The sequence below is a fragment of the Gobio gobio genome (assembly GCF_949357685.1).
Source record: "Gobio gobio genome assembly, chromosome: 1".
Lineage (NCBI taxonomy): Eukaryota > Metazoa > Chordata > Actinopteri > Cypriniformes > Gobionidae > Gobio > Gobio gobio.
The window spans coordinates 17,013,811-17,032,999 of record NC_137097.1 but is presented as its reverse complement, the minus strand read 5'-3'; the positions used below and the strand labels follow the sequence as shown (position 1 = coordinate 17,032,999).

The window sequence follows — 19,189 nt, the reverse complement described above, 5'->3', positions numbered from 1 at the left end:
ACTGAATCTACAAGAAAATGTGTGTGTTTAAAAACATAATAAACAATGTTTTATTAAAATGTAACCAAATAGCTTTAAAAATATACTACATATTACAACGTAAACATGGTTTATTAGGACATTTCCTGTGTCCCATTAACCAAATAGCTTTAAGGGGTTTGTGTGTGTGTGTGTGTGTGTGTGTGTGTGTGTGTGTGTGTGTGTGTGTGTGTGTGTGTGTGTGTGTGTGTGTGTGTGTATGTGTGTGTGGCCACCAACTGGCAGCAGGAAGTGTGTCACTTTCAAAAATGCTTTAAATCACTGTCTAGTTTTCACCCGGATTACTTCAAACTTCATCAGTATAATGACAAAACATGGCAGATACAGACATATGAATGGATTCCTGATATTTTAAAATGTGTCAAAGTTTAATAATCTTTTTGGCTCTCTGTGTGCCCTCCCCTCTATCAACAAAAGATGGCAGTGTTGTGTTATTTTTGAAACTCTCTCTGTGTGTGTGTGTGTGTGTGTGTGTGTGTGTGTGTGTGTGTGTGTGTGTGTGTGTGTGTGTGTGTGTGCTTATGCGATTTATGAGGACACAAATTTGTATTTTAATTTGGGTATTACACTGGTATTACAACATAATCATGGTTTACTTGTCCTGTTGATTTTTGGCAATCTAGGGTGTGGCCTGTGTCCCACCCACCACCTTACAGGACACACCCTAGTCCTAACTTGCGAGAGCGATTCGAGAGCAGCCGCTAATACAGCCGGTGCAGATTCTCCAGAGCAGCTGCACGGACTCTGATGACGACACAGCTGTTCCACGATTGGCCAGATTCACCGCATGACAGCGATCACGTGTGTTTCGTGTTTATTCAGACACCTTCAGCTCAACTAATGCTCACAAATCTGTTTTTTATAACAGTAAAACCTCCGTTCATGTAGTCTCGATGTTATATTGTCATGTTTATCAAAATAAAACTGATAAAAAAGTAGACCTCACTTCATTGATAGTGTAGGCTTATATGTTGAACTTTATTCTTGTACAAACACACGCTTTATTAAGCAGTACAAGTATTACATGACAATAATGTCTCTGAAACAACTGTCCATTGCCAAATATTGCATTTATTTCACTTCAGCTGATAAAATATACAAACACAGCGCAAGCGTCACTGCGGGAAGCAGCAAGTGTCCGACTGCATGTCTCCGTTTGCAGATCCTCCCCGCCTACACGCGGCTACTCTCGCTGATCAGTTGCATCCGGCCGCAGCTGATGTCGAACACACCTGTTGACTTGGGGTGAACAGCCCTCTCTTCCGAAATAGCCAGCAAGTCCCGCCCAGAGTGCTGCACCAGAGATAGGAGCCAATACGACAAAAAGGCCAATTCATCACAGATTTCGTATTTTAAAATAATTATATTTGGGTATTAGTTTTGCTTTGTCATTTGAACGTGTATTTGACTGTTTCATTATATATGTAACTATATTTCAGATATTCAAATATTTTTAAAAAATTTTATTTTTAAATTGTAATTTTTTCACCCTTTTTTTGCATAGTGAAATAAAACCTATATACTAAGATGTAGTTTGTGAGCTTGTCAACTACACTGTAAAAACTAATTAGTTCAGTTTACTTAATTAAATTGTGCAAACTTGTTGCCTTAATTCAATTAAGTAAGCATTACTTAATTGCATTAAGTTGTTCTTACTTAAACCGTTTAAGTTTTGTCAACTTAATTCTATCTGGGATCTGAGGAAGTGTACTCCCAGAGTGCATTGTGGCATGAATAAATTAATTGCTTCGTTTTACTATGTTTGCCTTTATTTTACTATTTGTCTTTTGTCAGTATAACCCCAATAATGACAGCAAGTAAAATAGTAAAGTCGTATTAATAATAAAAAAAAAAAAGAAAAAAAAAAAAAATCCTTGTTACCATTGTTGTGTTTTGCATGCTGAATGTTGAAGTGTGTGTGTGACACACTCGAGCATGGTCAAATGATATTGTGACAAACATAGAGGGATTATATCAAATCAATTAAAAGGTTATGCCATAAATATTAGCAAAAAAAATGTTAAAAGGTCATTATTTGACATGAAAAATAGTTATGTTCTATATCATTAATGGACAAATATTACATTTTTATTACATTATATATATATATATATATATATATATATATATATATTACTTCCCTTGTTTTGAAATCACTTTCTTGTTGCATTGCTGCATTAATAGGAAGTTAATTACTATAATATGAATGAAGTTCCAAGTGTCCAACCAAAGGGAACACTAGTCACAATTATGGTGAGAAGAAGTGGAGGAAATGAGTGATAAGTCTAGAAAAAATTGCCCCGCCTCAAAAACACTTTGCCCGTCCGCCCGTCCACCCGCTTGTTTTTTTGCTTTGCCAAAATGGTACTCAAACCAGTCAAGTAATGTTTACTTGAGTTTTCTAAGTAACGAAGGCATAGCATGCAAATAGTTCAGATTACTTACTTGTTTTAAGTAAGGTCAACAAATTATTGGACATTAAGTAAAGTTTACTAAAAAAGTCTTAGTAAGAACAACTGTTGGATTTTACAGTGTAAATACTTTGACCAAGTTTGGTGTTTTCCTCTTCCCAATGTAACATGATCCTCATATGACTAAATATTTCTTGTGTTTAATGTGTGAAAATATGAATATGAGATATATTCACCTGTTGAGCTGTTCTCCATAGTTGCTACAGTAGGAGACAGTGCTCTAGTGTTCATGGTGAAAGCAGATGTCCAGTGTTTGGCTGCTGATCGTGTGAAAGTCTTCGCTGCTGCTGCTGCTGACTTTTATTTTCTTTTTTCTCTGTTATGTATAGTATTTCCATAGCAGCATAGTCCATCCATAAAGTTTGCCTTATACTGACCAACAAATGTGAAATTGATCTACAATACACACAAGCTATACAATGATCTCTGAGCCCGTTTCTCTGAGAGCAGCCTGTGGGGAGATGGAGACAGATGAAGCAGCCATACAGTCCTGGTGCCACAGATGTTCTGCAAGGGCATTTAGGAGAGGCGCTACTTCACCAAGCCCCGCACTCACATCACCTCCCACTCGGAAGACCGGAAGACCACACACCTCTTGAAAATGTGTTATGTCACTCTCTGTCACGTCTGTGTGCATAAATAAGTCAAATTTGGTGCCAACCACCAATTTAACCACTGGATCTGAAGATTCGGTGATCCGTGATATCTGATTTGAAAGATCATCAAAGGAGCCACGATCAGTGAAGGAGAACAGGAAAAGGATGGCATCCACCTGTTCCTTACATGACGGTAACATGTGGTCAAATCTTCGCATGGCACTTTCCCCACAGTCCCAAAGCTCAAAGCGGAAAAACAGCACACGGCCACTGTCCTTTAGTCTCGCAGGCCAGAAGACCACTGTTGTCTCTATGCCTGTGTTCTCATTATGCATTTTGGGGAGATCGAGGCCAGCGAGACGAGCAGCAAGAGCACTCTTCCCGACTCCAGTCTTACCCGAGATAAGAACCTTGTAGCGAACGATGTCCACATTCATATGAGGAGGCATCATCGGCGCCTCCAAGAGCCCAAACTTTCGGCGTGTCTTCTTGTGCAGTATTTTGCTGAAAAACTCTCTGCTGTCTGCACAGCGGTGCCAATCCGCCACCAATATGGATCCAAGTGGGATAGCCATTTTAATTGAGCTAAATTAGGTAAATGAAGAGACTTGTGCTTTATATTATGATATCAAGTAACTTATTCTGGGCGAACGCTGCTGCTGCTGATTGTGTGAAAGTCTTCGCTGCTGCTGCTGACTTTTATACTGGCGCAGCTCGGAATGTTCGCCGGAATGTAGCTCGGAATGCAGCTCGGAATGCAGCACTGTGACGTCATGAGCCCTGTGATGTCACACCGCGCAGTGGAGCCTCGATCGCTGCTTTCACAGATGATCAACTTACAGCTTCATACAACATATCGTTTTGTTCATTTCACGGCTGTTGTGTGTCAATTTAAAGTATTGTGTGTGTGATATGCTTTATTATATTTCGCTGTTATAATGTGCATTAGTTTATTATGGCCGTTGAAAGGAGATTATCGTGTCTTTAGACATGCAGTGCTGTATACATTAGGTTATTTATGATTAGTTGCTTATGTTGATGTCCTTTATGTATATTTAATTTGTATTTCTGTGTTTGTTTGTCAAATCGCTTGTTTTGAGGTATTATGAAGTTGTAAATAACTCAATACTCATGCGCCTGGAACATGTCCATTCAGAGTAACACATCTCGACCCTTACAAAAATTAACCATGATTTGACGGACCACCGTCAAAACTCTCTTTCCTGTCAGCCCCCACCACTGTGGCTGCTGCAGATGGATTTCACGCAGCCAACGAGCCGGCAAAAATGCCTTCTCGCCTGTCAATAACCGCCGTTTTTACGGCGAACCAGAGAAATCACAAAAGTTGCATTATTTCTGGTTGCACGGCTCACGCCGTATGTGTTTCAAATGCAGTAAATGTGCCCACTTTTCTGTGTTCACCCCTGCACACAAGCACTATAAACCCCGTGTCCCCCACTCACATAAAGCGGCCACCGGCCGCTCGAGTGCTAGAGTTAGGTCACGTGTCCGCTTGTTTGCGTCCACGACTAACCACCACACGCGCTGTCACACAGCCACTCTTAACCGGTCATGCTCCACGCGTAAGAGTTGTGCCCGCTCAAACGCGCTCACACATTTTCGCGAACATTATGCCTCAGGCGCCACGCGCCGCGCCACACACCATTTGTTTTCCGCCCAGGGTGGCCGGAGCGATGAGTGTAGGGCCGCACACAAGCCACTCCCCGCTCGAAGCGGCAGAGATGCAGTGTGTAGGGCGGCCAGCCATCGCGAGCGATCGGCTGGCCCACAGCACAGAGAGCGCGCGCACTGCGCCCGCCCCTCCTATACAGGCCGTCAAACCCGCGAAGCGCGGCGTTTCGAGCCCGGAGGCCGTTCTATCCCGTGTGGCGCACGCGAGAGCGTGGGAAGCCATTCCAGGTGTATCAGAATGGGTGCTGAAAACAGTGAAGCACGGCTACACTCTGCAGTTCGCTCGCCGCCCTCCGCGCTTCTGTGCGCGTACAGAGACGAGAGTGAGCGAGGAAGTAGCACATCTACTTCGAGCAGAAATAGCCACGCTGCTGTGCAAAGGGGCTATAGAACCGGTTCCCCATTCTATGAGCGAGTCAGGCTTTTACAGCCGGTATTTTCTCGTGCCAAAAAGGGATGGGTCGCTCAGACCGATTCTGGATCTGAGGCGTCTGAACAAAGCTCTTATGAAAAGATCGTTCAAGGTGCTCACGACCAAGCAGATCCTCGCGCATATTCGCCCGAGAGACTGGCTAATCTCCCTAGATTTGAAAGATGCATATTTTCAAATCAAGATAACGCCGCGTCACAGGCCATTCTTACGATTCGCCTTCGACGGCCAGGCTTATCAATACACCGTCCTTCCGTTCGGCCTGTCACTAGCACCCCGTACATTTACGAAGTGCATGGACGCGGCCCTCGCTCCTCTGAGAAATCGAGGGATGCGAGTATTGAACTATCTGGACGATTGGCTCATCCTGGCGCAGTCGGAGGCCGAGCTCCTCGCCCACAGGGCAATGCTGCTCAGCCATCTGGACAGCCTAGGGCTCACGGTCAATTGGACCAAGAGCTCATTAGTGCCCACGCAATCAACCTCATTCCTGGGTTTGAATCTGGACACTGTGGCAATGTCAGCCCGCCTGTCACCCCATCGCGCGCGCCAAGTTCGGCGCATGGCTGCGTACTTCCGGCCGGGCAAAATCGCACCTCTCAAGCTTTTTCAGAGGATGCTGGGACGTATGGCCTCAGCTGCGGCTGTGCTCCAGCTGGGCTTAATGCGCATGCGCCCGCTGCAATGCTGGTTAAACGCCCGAGTGCCTCACAGAGCCTGGGCGTCCGGTGGCTTCAGGATCAGAGTGACTCAGGGCTGCGTGTCAGCCCTAGAGCCCTGGTTAGTAGACGACTGGTACCAGAGGGGAGTGACGATGGGAGCCATCTCACACCGCAAGGTCATCTCGACGGACGCCTCCACCACGGGTTGGGGCGCCGTTTTCGAGGGCAGATCAGCCTCGGGCCTTTGGTCGAGCGAGGAAAAACTCCTACACATAAACTGTTTGGAGATGATAGCGGTAGAGAACGCGCTCAGGCAGTTTCTCCCGCTTATACGAGGACACCATGTGTTAGTCCGGTCGGACAACACCACAGTGGTGTCCTACGTGAACCGGCAGGGCGGTGTCAGGTCCAGAGGTCTGGGCAATCTGACAGAACGCCTGCTCGTGTGGGCACACAGCTCGCTGCGCTCGCTGAGAGCTGCGCACGTGCCGGGCCACCTCAATGTGGGCCCGGACAAGCTGTCCAGGGGCCTCATTCTCCCAGGAGAATGGTCCCTGCACCCCCAGACAGTCCAGCTGGTATGGCGCCTGTTCGGCAGAGCGGAGCTCGACCTCTTTGCAACAAAAGAGAACGCCCGCTGCCCGACGTTTCTGTCCAAAAGCGAGGATGCGCTGTCCCAAACTTGGCCCAGCCTCCCGCTGTATGCTTTCCCGCCGATCTCCCTATTGCCCCAGGTCATAGCGAAAATCAGGGAAACGCGCCGTCCGGTGCTCCTTATAGCACCGCGCTGGGAGAACCAGATTTGGTACCCAGAGCTGGTGAAGCTGTCGCACTCACCCCCCTGGCCAGTTCCGCTGAGAGCAGACCTTCTCTCTCAAGCAGGAGGGTCAGTTTGGCATCCCCATCCAGAGCGATGGTCTCTGCATGTATGGGTGACCAACGGATACCCGTTGACCTGCCCGAAGGGGTTATGAACACGATTTCACACTCTAGAGCCCCCTCGACGAGGCGGTTATATAGTTCTAAGTGGTCGGTGTTCACTGAGTGGTGTGTTTCCAAGGGATTGGACCCACAGCAATGTGGGGTCCAGCGGGTGCTCTCCTTCCTCCAAGAGCTTTTGGAACGGGGCAGGTCCCCTTCCACGCTCAAAGTGTATGTGGCGGCTATAGCAGCGTTCGCTCAGACGACGCTAGGTAGCACGCTAGGAAGGAACGAGCTCATCATCCGTTTCCTCAGAGGAGCCAGACGGATGAATCCCCCGCGGCCCCCGTCGGTTCCTATATGGGATCTGGCCTTGGTCCTAGAGGCCCTGAAGGCTCATCCCTTTGAACCGCTCGAGACTGTGGAACCAAGGTTCCTTTCGCTAAAAACCGCGTTTCTGATAGCTCTGGCTTCAGTGAAACGCGTGGGGGATCTACACGCGCTCTCAGTGAGCCCGACGTGTATGGAGTTCGGTCCTAATGACTCTAAGGTCATTCTCAGACCGAGGCATGGTTATGTCCCCAAAGCGATCGGCACTCCCTTCAGGGCGCAGATTATCTCCCTCTCGGCTCTGCCAGCATCCGATGAGGGGGACGGTGGCAATTTCCTCTGCCCTGTCAGGGCATTGAGGGTTTATGTCACACGCTCCGCCGCCTTCAGGCGTTCTGAGCAGCTATTTGTTTCGTTTGGTGGGCGCACTAAAGGTCTCGCCTCCTCGAAACAGACCCTGTCCAGGTGGATAGTGGACGCGATTGCAGCTGCATACGCTTCCAAACACCTGCAGTGCCCGCTAGGTGTCAGAGCACACTCCACCAGAGGCATGGCCTCTTCGTGGGCTTGGGCCAGAGGGATTTCCATCCACGATATCTGTATGGCGGCAGGCTGGGCCTCCCCGTCTACGTTCGTGAGATTTTACAATCTGGAAGTTCCTGCCTTACAGGCGAAAGTGTTATCAGTTCAATAGGGCTGTTGGTTCTGCCCAGTGGTTCTGCGCAGACATAGCTCACATACTGGTAGTAAGTTCGGTACTAGGCTCATTGTGAATTTGAAGGAGACCGGCGGTGCCGTTCCCTCATTTACGAGACGAGCTGTTGTGAGTTTGAAGGTGACCGGCGGTGCCGTTACCTCACTCATATAACAAGATATTGTGAATTTGAAGGCGACCGGCGTTGCCGCTCCCTCATTCATGAGACAAGGTGTGGTGAATTTGAAGGAGACCGGCAGGTGCCGTTCCCTCATTCATGGGACAGGGTGTTGTAACCACCCGTCGTAACCACCCGTCAGTTCGAATGAAGTGTCTGTATATGTGGTGGCCCGTTTTCCTTACCGGCCACCCTGCCCGAGCAGTGTTATGGTCCCCGGTTCCCTGGGATACATATGCTGTATGCGAGGCGCGCACGGCGTTGACAATATGTTCCCGTAGCGTAAGGAACTTACGCAATACGAGAGAACCTCTCGTAAGAGAACGATACTCGGTTACTTAACGTAACCTCGGTTCTCTCTAGAAGAGGGAACGAGTATTGCGTTCCTTGCCGTGCGCCCCGCGGGCTTTATGCTTCAGAACTACGAAAACCGAATATGCAGCCCGTGAGCCCTGCTTATATACACATGGCCACGCCCCACCTGTAGGCAAATGAAGCCAGGTGGGCGCGAAGCGTCCTCATTGGTCAATGAGGGCGCGAAGCGTCCTCATTGCTCATTGGTCGCCACGTCACGCGGGCTCACCGATAGGCTGCTGCAGTTGCCAGCAGAGCAGCCAATAGCACGCTGGATTAGCCTGCTATGGTCTGCCAGGCTGCCGCACTGCGTTGACAATGTTACAAAATTAAGGATAATTTTGGGTTTTTCAGAAATCTCGAAGAAAGAATACTTTCCCGTAGCGTAAGGAACTTACGCAATACTCGTTCCCTCTTCTAGAGAGAACCGAGGTTACGTTAAGTAACCGAGTATCGTTTTATATTCACACATTGGGACTTTCGTACTCAATATCTCTCCATTGGCGCATGTGGAAAGATTTATATCAGTAAAGTATTCTTACCTGTCAGTCTACTACAAGCCATTTCTTCCTTGAAATATTTGTTTTTCAGATGTGGATAAAATCATTGTCTCCTATGTACTTGGTCTGCATTCCTGGGAACGCTTACAAAAACGTCATATCCATTTATGCCAAGGAATTACCCAAAGTGAGCGATGCGTTTGCTGCAAATGTGTGATTTTCCCCTCAATTGCACCTCCTGCACAAGTTGAAAAAATATTTGGGACTTCCACAACAGAGTAGCAATAGTAGTTATCCCCAACATGTTTGATGATGGAAAAAATGGCAGAAATAAGTGTTCTGTAAGTATATATATATATATATATATATATATATATAAAGAGTTCTTATACTGAATCATATGCTAGTCAAATTAAAATCATATAGCATTTTTTACATTTTGTGTCACTTGTTTATGTATTTCATACAGTTTTCATATTTTTTAATAGGGAAATGGTGTGCTTGCTCCTCAAGCTTATATAATACACATATAAACTACATATAATTATCATACATAATTTCAGTCAATATTAAAATATCTCTGCATATACTAACCATATATGATTTCAGTCAATAACTTACACAAATTTGTGATGGAAACACTTTTATTTCAACACAAAGTGAAACACTCAAATTATATACTCCACATTAGTAATTTACAATTCCAAATTGATAACAAAACACACAAAAGAACAACAAAACACATTGAACACACTGTCATGGCCATCAATCATCAAAGAGACTTAAAGCGATAGTTCACCCAAAAATTACAATTAGCCCATGATTCACTCTCCCTCAAGTCATCCTATGGTGTATACGACGAATGAAATCAGAGCTATATTAAAAATGTCCTGACTCTTCCAAGCTTTTTAATGGGAATGATTCAAGATTTTGATGGCCATAAAAGTGCATCTATCCGTCATAAAAGTAATCCATCTGCAGGGGGTTAATAAAGAAGCGAAGCCATGCATTTTTAGTATAAAAAACAAAACAAAACATATTTATGACTTTACAGACTAAAATAACTAGCTTCCGGCAGACGATTGTATGCATCAACTTATGCCAAAAGAGTGACCTTTGACCCGACACATGATGTATTGACGAACGAGGATACGCAGAGGATAGAGAAAAACAATACACTGGTCACAAATTAGAAGTCCACAATAAAAACTGCTCCCGAGGTGGTACTTTTTCAAAGTTCGGGAACTTTCGGGGGTGGGACTTGGGCGCTGAACATGCTGATTGGTTGAACTCACGCAGCATTTTATTTCAACCGGCATTTTTAAAAGTCTTTTGCGAGGATCGTTCAGCTTTCAGTAAATATCAGTCTTGCTCTTTCTGTCCGATGGCGCGCGTTCGTCTCAGCCATTGCACGGTCAATGTCCATAATAGCTGATGATAACATACTTTGTCTTATTTTAAATCTAGCTTTACGAGCTTTCAGAATACGCTTTAGTATCAATCAGGGCTTAAAAACGGAAAAAAATTTCAATCGGTTCACTCCGAGCAGAATCGATATTATAGCGTTTCCGTTTTTGGGTTCCTCAATAAACATTACTGTTCCGAAAACGGTTTGATTTGAAAAAATACCGGTTAATAACTTTATTTTAATTTAGCCTATACTTTAAACAAATATGTATAAATAGACTTATTTTCACTCAATAATAATATAACGCATGGTAATTAAACTTGAATATTTAATTCATAACATTTTTAAAACCAGAAATACATGCATTAATTACAAAGCATAAACAGCGGACCTGTTTTAATGGAGCGTTAGACAATCGAAAGTGGCTCTTATGCCTAATTATTTTCAGAAGAGTGATAACATTCTTTGTACATAACTTTTTTTCAACACGACTTGTTTTAAAAATTGCATGAATAAAGAATAAATAAACTGGATAACCATTGCTCTTTTAATGCACCGTCAACTGCTAATTTCAAAGCAAACACTGCGCAACACGTCCTTGCATAACATAATCAAATTCAGTCAGCTAATAAAGCTTGATCATTTAATGCAATATAACATACCATTTAATACGAAGCATCAACCGTCTATATAGAAAACATTGACCTGTCCTGTATTGGCAATCTGAAAGACTATAGGAAAAATGTTTGATAGATGCTAGTAGACTTGGACAGGCTTAAACAAAATCCATAAACTAGCCTAAATCGGTCTGTTTGAGCTTAAAGTCTGTACTGCTTATTTAAACGTACGAAAATAATGTCCTCCAATACCTGCGATTTCATTGTAGACCTCAGCGGGGAAAGAAATGTACTTGAGGCATGAAAATGCGCGCTCTGCACTGACGGTAGATTCATAGATGATGGTGCGTGGGCATTTCACTCACGCTTGATCCGTCAACGTCACATGCTGTACTACTCTATTCATTATTGGTCACTGCCAAATTAAAATATTAAAGAGAACGATAAAATAACGTTATTAACCGGTTAATGGTCATTTCAAATTAACGTTTATGTTCAGAACGATTCAAATTGATTTTGATTTCGTTTCCGTTTTTGTTCCTCTTAAAATTTTGTTCGTTTCCGGTTTTCGTTTTCGTTCCTTGAACCGGTTCAGAGCCCTGGTATCAATGCTTGTCTCTTTTCCGCCGTTTTGTTAATGACCTCTGTAGTAAACCAATATATAACCAGCAAAAGCAGCACTGCTTGCATCTCCTCCACTTGTTATTGTTGCAGACAGTATCGCACAAAAATGATTACTGTCCGTCGCTGACTGGGAGGAGCTGTCGCGCCGCGCACAGTCCTACATCACCGGACTAATTTGCCTATTCTTCTCGGTACTTTAGACCGCGGTGGAAACGCAGACAGCAGCAGGTCTGGGGGAAAAAAGTTCCTGGTACAAATTGTTCCGGGTAATTTTGGTGGAAACGGGGCTATATTAATGCTTTATTCTGCATGACCTTATTCTACATCCCTTCCTTAATCCTACCCAATACCTAAGCTTAACAACCTTACTAACTAATGAACAGTAATTAGGGGTTTATTGAGGCAAAGTCATAGTTTATAGTGAGAATTGGACCCTAAAGTGTGAACATATTTCCTATTGTACTGAACCCGTATAGAACCGTGAACCTGTAAGTGTTCCACCACCAATAACTACACAACACTGCTGTAAACCGAAATAGAATTTTGTTTTGCATAATTTATTCATTATGCCTATAACTGTAAACCTGTTTTAAAAGAATCTATATTATATAATAAATAAATTGCATTCCAATATAGTTGTGCAAAATTATATTTGTATAAAACAAATATATTTAAAAAAAATAATATAATAAATATAATTTATTTGACACAAACATTACTAAATTTGAAAACTTGCACTTACTCCACTAAAATGCCTTTTGATATTCATGCATATTAATTTTGGGATGTTACTTCTAATAAAGACACACCATGAAAGTGCACTTAATCAATTCTTGTAATAACGTTTTAATAATTTTACAACATTGATAAAATTCAAAAAGACTTTATTTCATATGAAGACAAAGCACAAAACTTAAAAAAAAAAAATGTTACATTAAAGATATATATTTATATATCATTTGAAATGTGTATATTCAAAATCAAGACCAAAAAAAACGTTGACAATTTTTCAATCCAACCATACTAAACACAATACTGTACAAAATTGCTTATTTCTTCGTGTACAATAAACACATTTTGAAAAATATCTGTGAATAAAGTGTGTTGTACACACAATATGCTGTCTGGACTTGGGTTTGATCATTGCTCTTCCTGCTTTTTCTCTCATTTATGTTTCCCTGTATTATTCCACCGCACCACAGCTGTGCTCTTTTCTTAATCAGCACTACTGCACCGCTCTCTCACCTGTCTCTCCATTTAAGTTTCCCGCACTTGATTTCTGCGGCAGCTGCGCTGCATTATAATCAGGGCTCTTGCACACCTCTCTCACCTGTTTCTCCTCTCATTTAATTTCTCACACTATTTAGCTTCCTTCCTTCTCTGCCCGACTGTTTTTCTGTCATGATCTAGCCTTTCAATGTGAATCTATTTTTGCCTTGCCAAATTTTGATCCTGTTTGGTTTTTCCTAGTCTGATCCAGCCCTGCAGCTCAGTTTTCCCATCTCCTTTTGGATTTTGCCTTTTGTTATTGACTCTGTGCCTGGATTATTCTCTGCCCTGCACCTTGGACTGTGTCATTTTGCTGGTCTTGAACCTGCCTGCCTCTTGACCTCTCTTCCGGCTTGCCCTCTTACATTATTGCCTCACTGGACTGTCTACCTGTTGATGACTTTGGCCTGTCCTTGGATTACGTCATCAGCTATTTCCCCTGGCTTGGCAGCTCGGCTGTCCAATGAAATAGTGTTTCTGTTGCAGTGGCAAAATACAGGGAAACATAAATGAGAGAAAAAGAAAGAAGAGCAATGATCAAACCCGAGTCCTGACAAATGCAGTGTAATTTGGTGACATTTACAATAACAAAATCAAACATTTCTAGGCTATTTTTCATGCTAAACAATGTCTAGCAGAATAGTCACCATTGACAATAACCAACTTAAAGGGGTGATGAATTGAGAAATCAAGTTTCCCTTGAGCTTTTGATATATAAAAGGTCATGGATATATAAGAATATCCTGTAAGTTCCAGAGCTGAAAACTTCCTTGTTAGTCAAAGAAAAGCTTTTATTGACACCAGACCCAGAAAATGACCAATCTCAGAATGTGCACGGCTATGACGTCTGAGTGTGGTGAAGCACCGCCTCAACAGAAGAAGAACAACATCTGATTCTGTAGCCCCGCCCACCGACTCGTGCCACTAACATGACTGCTAAGAGCAGCATAGAGCTAGACAGCATCGAATTTATAAGCAATAAACATAGCACATAAGCTTTTTGTATTCTGATTTTTAAGCATTCGAATTCCAATATTATGAATGCATGGATTAACTTTATTTTTAATGAATATCCAGCTCACGTGGGGAAGACACTGCGTTTGTTCCTTCATTTCTGATCACGTATTCGTTTGTAAACGAGACTGGATTTTGCAGACAGGATGAGATTACATGAACGAATGAAGCTACACACTAATGTGAGTAAAAAAAATTTTTTATATGTGATAGTATTGCATAGCTACAGATAGTACTGATTATGTGTACATCTCTGACTGAAGCACGCTGTCACAGACTGGAGAATACTTTATTTGTGGTGTTCTTGGTACATCACTGTCTTGATGTGCGTTGTTTACTCTCTTGACTCGATGTTTGGCGCAATTCCGGTTCCCGTTTGCCACACGCTGTCACTGACAGGGGGAGCAGAAGCTCATTATGCAAATCTTATCCAATCCTAGCTGTGGGCGTTTACTTCCATGTGTTCAGTGCGGCACACCCATCAAAACTGAGCGTGTCTTGAGAGAGCCTCAAAACCAGGTCAGAAAATAGCCTATTACTTATTCACTATGATGTTTTTAAATGTAAAAACCACGCAAACGTCATAAGTTGACCTCACATGACAGTATTAAACATTTAAAAAGCCAGTTCATGACCCCTTTAAAGACTTATTAGTGTGTGTATAAAATCAGCTGTCAACTAAAACATAAATGTCCCTGCAAAACATGCATTTTTTTTTTTTAGATGCATCTGTATACCAGTGATATTACTACATAAACTATAAACTTAGGTTTAATCCATGGTACACAGACAAAAAAACATTACACATCCTCTGCACTGAAATTTGCTGGACTACATTGTTCAGAGACATTAGCATTAGCATTAACAATTAGTCCTCGACACATTTCAACCCTTAACTTGTCGTGGCTCAAAATCTTTGAAGCCAAGGTATCTCCCTCATCCTTCACACATCTTTGCAATTGAAGAAGCTCGTGATCCAGAACAAACTTTTGATTACCCGTACCAACATCAATGGTTATGTGTCCCCGAACTGTTGACCTAATTTTACTCGTTTTGCAGAATGCTTTGCAGTGCAAGCATCTGGTCATCTGAGTTTCATGATTCACAGAAGGCAAAGTGTGAAATTGTGGACAAAGATATTCCACGTGAACATCTGTACACTTTCTCTTTGATCTACTTGTACACAAGCACCAAGATCTCCAATCATAGACAATCGGCTCTGCACAGTTGTGTTGAGGCAAAGTTTCTCATGGACACATTTTCAAATTCATACCACTTTCCGATTTGTACAGGTATTTCACCCCAAACAGAATACATGCTTGTTGTAGAATCAGCTACTGTGTGTGTAATTTGCTTAAGTCTTCGACGACTTCTGGTCACAGTGTCCTTCTGTTGAACAAGCTCCAAGATCTTGACTGTACGTACAATAAAAAATCTATATACATTGTTAAAACTCATACACAACAAATAATAAACACAACTTCAGCCAATATATAGTAGAGAACGAGCCGCCGCTCTGTTCACTGTGCGAGTAGTTTTGAGGCCACCGCTCATTCCCGCGGGTATATAGCGCATTGCTAGGCGAGTGCATGTTCTAGACTAAACTGGTAGGTTTTTTGGGCTGGTAACCACCTCAGGGTAAAGCATGAACTTCAGTTAGATCTACGTCCAGCTCCGCGGGGCTTCTGACTTTTTCTACCGGAGTGCCTCCTCTTATGTGAGGCCGTCGCTCCCCCGAGTTTATTACACTGTGACAAAGTTGCCAGAACTGAATTTGATCAAATGTGCACTATAACACAATGCTAGGCTCAACATTTGAAAAGCAGATTATAAATACATTTTAACAAATATCAAAAATTATACCTGGTGTCTACATCATTTTTTATTTGAATGTGTATGTCACTTGCGTCCTTAAAAAACTTTGTCCATTGTATGTAGTAGGGATATCACAAGTACCGTTACTTCGGTACCAAGTCGGTACTGAAATTATACAAATGTGACGATACCAACATTTCTGTAGTACCGGTAGTACAGACTCCCGAGTATATTCGGTATCCGCAGCTGCGTTCAGCGGCTTCCGTGTTTATCTAAGCGCAGGGCTCCAGACTGTAGCTGAATATATACTAGTGTCTGTGAATATTAAACTGCAAAATACTATTTAAATATTACTCCATGTTCTGCGTCTCTGTGTGAATGAAGTCGCGCGCAGAGGCGCGGGCGGGCGTGTGCGTTGCGGCCTTTGTAGTCTCTGCCGTGTCTCTATCATAGACAAAAAATAAAAAAATATATCACTATATGAGGACATGAACGCATAAACCGTCACTTCATGAGAATTTACAGTTTCATCTGACTGTCATATCATGAACTCAGACACTCAAATGTGTTCACGGCAACCCGTTGAAAGGATTCAATTAAATATTGTCCTGTCTAGTGCCCTTCTCAGCATTTCTCTGTGATTCAAAGACAATGACTGCTCAGATCTGAGGGAAGGAAAATCTTCAATTTATTGAACAAAGGATTTCAAATATATATGCAAAAGAAAAGAGGCCTAATATGGATTCAACCAATGGAAAATAATTACACCATATGTATCTCATGGTATACGGACGTGAGCCACGTGATATCAGTATAATGTATACAACACATCTGGTAATCATTATTTCCACCAGCAGAACACTGAGATCCTGCAACTCTCCTAAATGCAAAGAATAGAGAAACTCAGGTCCATTCCACCATGAGACCCAATAGAGCCTTCTTATATGAAAACCATGTCTAGGGTATGTTCCACTTAAAGAGGGAGAGAGGGAGCACCATTTTCTTGGTGTGTGTGTGTGTGTGTGTGTGTTATGTTAGATTGCTTTGTGTTTTTTTTGGCATGTTCTCATGCGTGTTGGGTGTTTGAGTGTTTTCTTCTGGGACGTCTATCATTACTGAAGTCAGTTCCTCATCACTGTCGCAGATGTCTGGTGTGCTGTGTGTGTGTGTGTGTGTAGATCTATTATCTGATTACTGTTTATGAATGTGAGTGTGAGTGGACTGTTTGAAATTAAGTCCTCCTCAATGTCCTGACTGTCCATAGTGCTTATGTCGTTTTCTTTGTTGATGAAGTCTGTCAGAAGAGAATTTGTTATAGACAGAGACACTTCTTCATTTTCTTGTTCAATTATATTTAAACTTTATTACAGGCTCAAGGCCCAACAACAAGACATACAACGTAAAGAAAAAAACAAAACAAAACAAGGCATAGATACATAAACTCATACAGACATACTTTGATTCATGAGAGCCTTAACAGGCACCAAATCCGTTACATAGGTGGTACCTTTACGCAGGATTTTGCAGGTAATGCAACGATGAAAACGTTTTTGGCCAAGGCATGTTGGGGGGGGTATGACCCTTGGGGCATTGTTTTTTCATTGTGATTGATGCAGCGGCGGTGTCTGCTGTTATTGTGTGTAGTGTGGGTGGAGGAGTTTCAGGAGAATCAGTGGCAGTAGGCATTGCATTTTTTTTGTGAATTTGTGTTATGGTTGTTGATCGTGTAGTGGTGAGTGTGATCTTGTCATTGAAGTTTCTGGTGGATAAAGTTGTTAGGCTTGTCAACATCGACAAGGTTTATTTGTGCATCCCATAAGGACAGTGTGATCGTGCCAGTCGTGTCCGCCAGGCAGCAGGTCTTTAGTTCACAGTCATTTTCTCTTATGGTCAATGTTGTGTTGGAAATGTCCATTGAGCAGACCAGTGCCTCCAGTTTGGTGATCTGTAATGAATAAAATGTTAATAATTGAAGTACATTATGTTCATTGATTATTAATAACAGTTTAAGTAATAAAGGGAAAAAACATTTGGACAAGCAAAGTTATTGGGAGATTTATATATATTTTTATTTTATTTTAATATTCATATATTTATATAGTAATTCATTGAGATTGTAGTGGTATTTGGTAATGTGATAAATCGTGGTAATGAATATGCACAATCTTGTTATTGCAGGCACTTCAAAATATTTAAAATAATATATCTGAAATGAGATTTTTTTTCAAATGCGCATTATTTTCCATCAATTCCTTAAATAAATAATGTGTATATGCTGCACGAAACAGGTTTGTACTAGTGTAATGTGTGCAATTCTCATAGGAGAAGCGTGGCAGGAAGAGGAACGCTGGTGATGATTTATGCCCTTTAAAAGCAGGGCTGCCAACTCTCACTCATTTAGCTTGAGACTAACGCAATGTACATTTTTCACTCACTTTTACGCCACACATGCATTTTCTCATGTAGAGAAAGATCAGTGCGCAAACAGGACACTTACACTGAATGACAAGACAGACCTTTTGATATGAAAAATTATCATTTAGGTTTGGTCCATTTTATTATTCAATTCAGATAAAATTGTTGCCGCTTGTAGATGTGATGTGATGGATCGCTGTAGTGCCTTCAATTAAACTGATCATCTTTTACTTTTATTTAAAGATACAGTACACTTGGGGAGTCACGTGATCAGCTGGATAAGATGGCGGCATAGTTTGATTCTCCTCACCCAGAATTGTTCATTTGATCGGTAATTCTCCGTTGAAACATTTTTATTTTTGTTCAGTTTGTTTATAATCATTTCAGTTGAAGCAGGATGGCAGAATCGGGTAAAAAGTCTGTATCCAATACCTCGAAAAACAAAGTTAATCGGTCTGACATGGAAGCCATTGCTGAAGCAGTGTTGGAGAAACAGCGTGACTATCTTGAATCCCGTTTTGATCAACTTCAGCAGATGGGAAAAGATACGGAAGGGAAACTGGGCGCTATCCAGACCCACTTAATGACTTTGTCTGAGAGCATCGGAACTATAAATACGGAGATGGGGAAAATAAGATCGGATGTTAAAGGTAACTCAAAGTTGCTAGCCACTCAAGATGCAATGCTACAACAGATGCAACTTAAGTTGGCGGACATGGAGGACAGAAGTCGACGGTGTAACATTCGAATTACGGGCTTGACAGAGGGTCTGGAAGGGTCTAGTGCAATCCAGTACCTGACGCAATCACTCCCTAAATGGTTTCCCTCCCTTGGCAGTCTCCAGGGTGAAATAATGCGTGCCCATCGAGTGTACACTGACAACAAGAATCGAGGGAATGCCCGCACAATGATTTTCAACGTCCTTCGTTTTACCACCTGCCAATCGATTCTTCGAGCTGCCAGGAAAAACCCTCTCACTGTCGAAGGTCGGAGGGTGAGATTTTTTCCAGATTATAGCAGCTACACTCTTAAACGCCGCTTAGCCTTTTCCCAGGCAATGGATAACGCTCGTGCCAAGGGCGTGGAGTTCTTCCTGCTCTACCCTGCAATTTTGAAGATAAAGGTTGGTGGTCGAATGGAGTCGTTCCAGTCTCCTAGAG

General features: G+C 42.5%; 1 protein-coding gene across 1 annotated transcript; it reads right to left on the bottom strand.

Moving 5' to 3' along the window:
- Positions 1-2,922: 2,922 nt before the first annotated feature.
- LOC307131298 (ciliogenesis and planar polarity effector 2-like) lies at positions 2,923-3,681 on the bottom strand (the record flags this gene model as incomplete). The annotated part of the gene is made up of 1 exon (XM_079824869.1): positions 2,923-3,681. One exon carries the CDS (start codon positions 3,679-3,681, stop codon positions 2,923-2,925), a length of 759 nt encoding a protein of 252 aa, XP_079680995.1.
- Between the last annotated feature and the right edge of the window lie 15,508 nt (positions 3,682-19,189).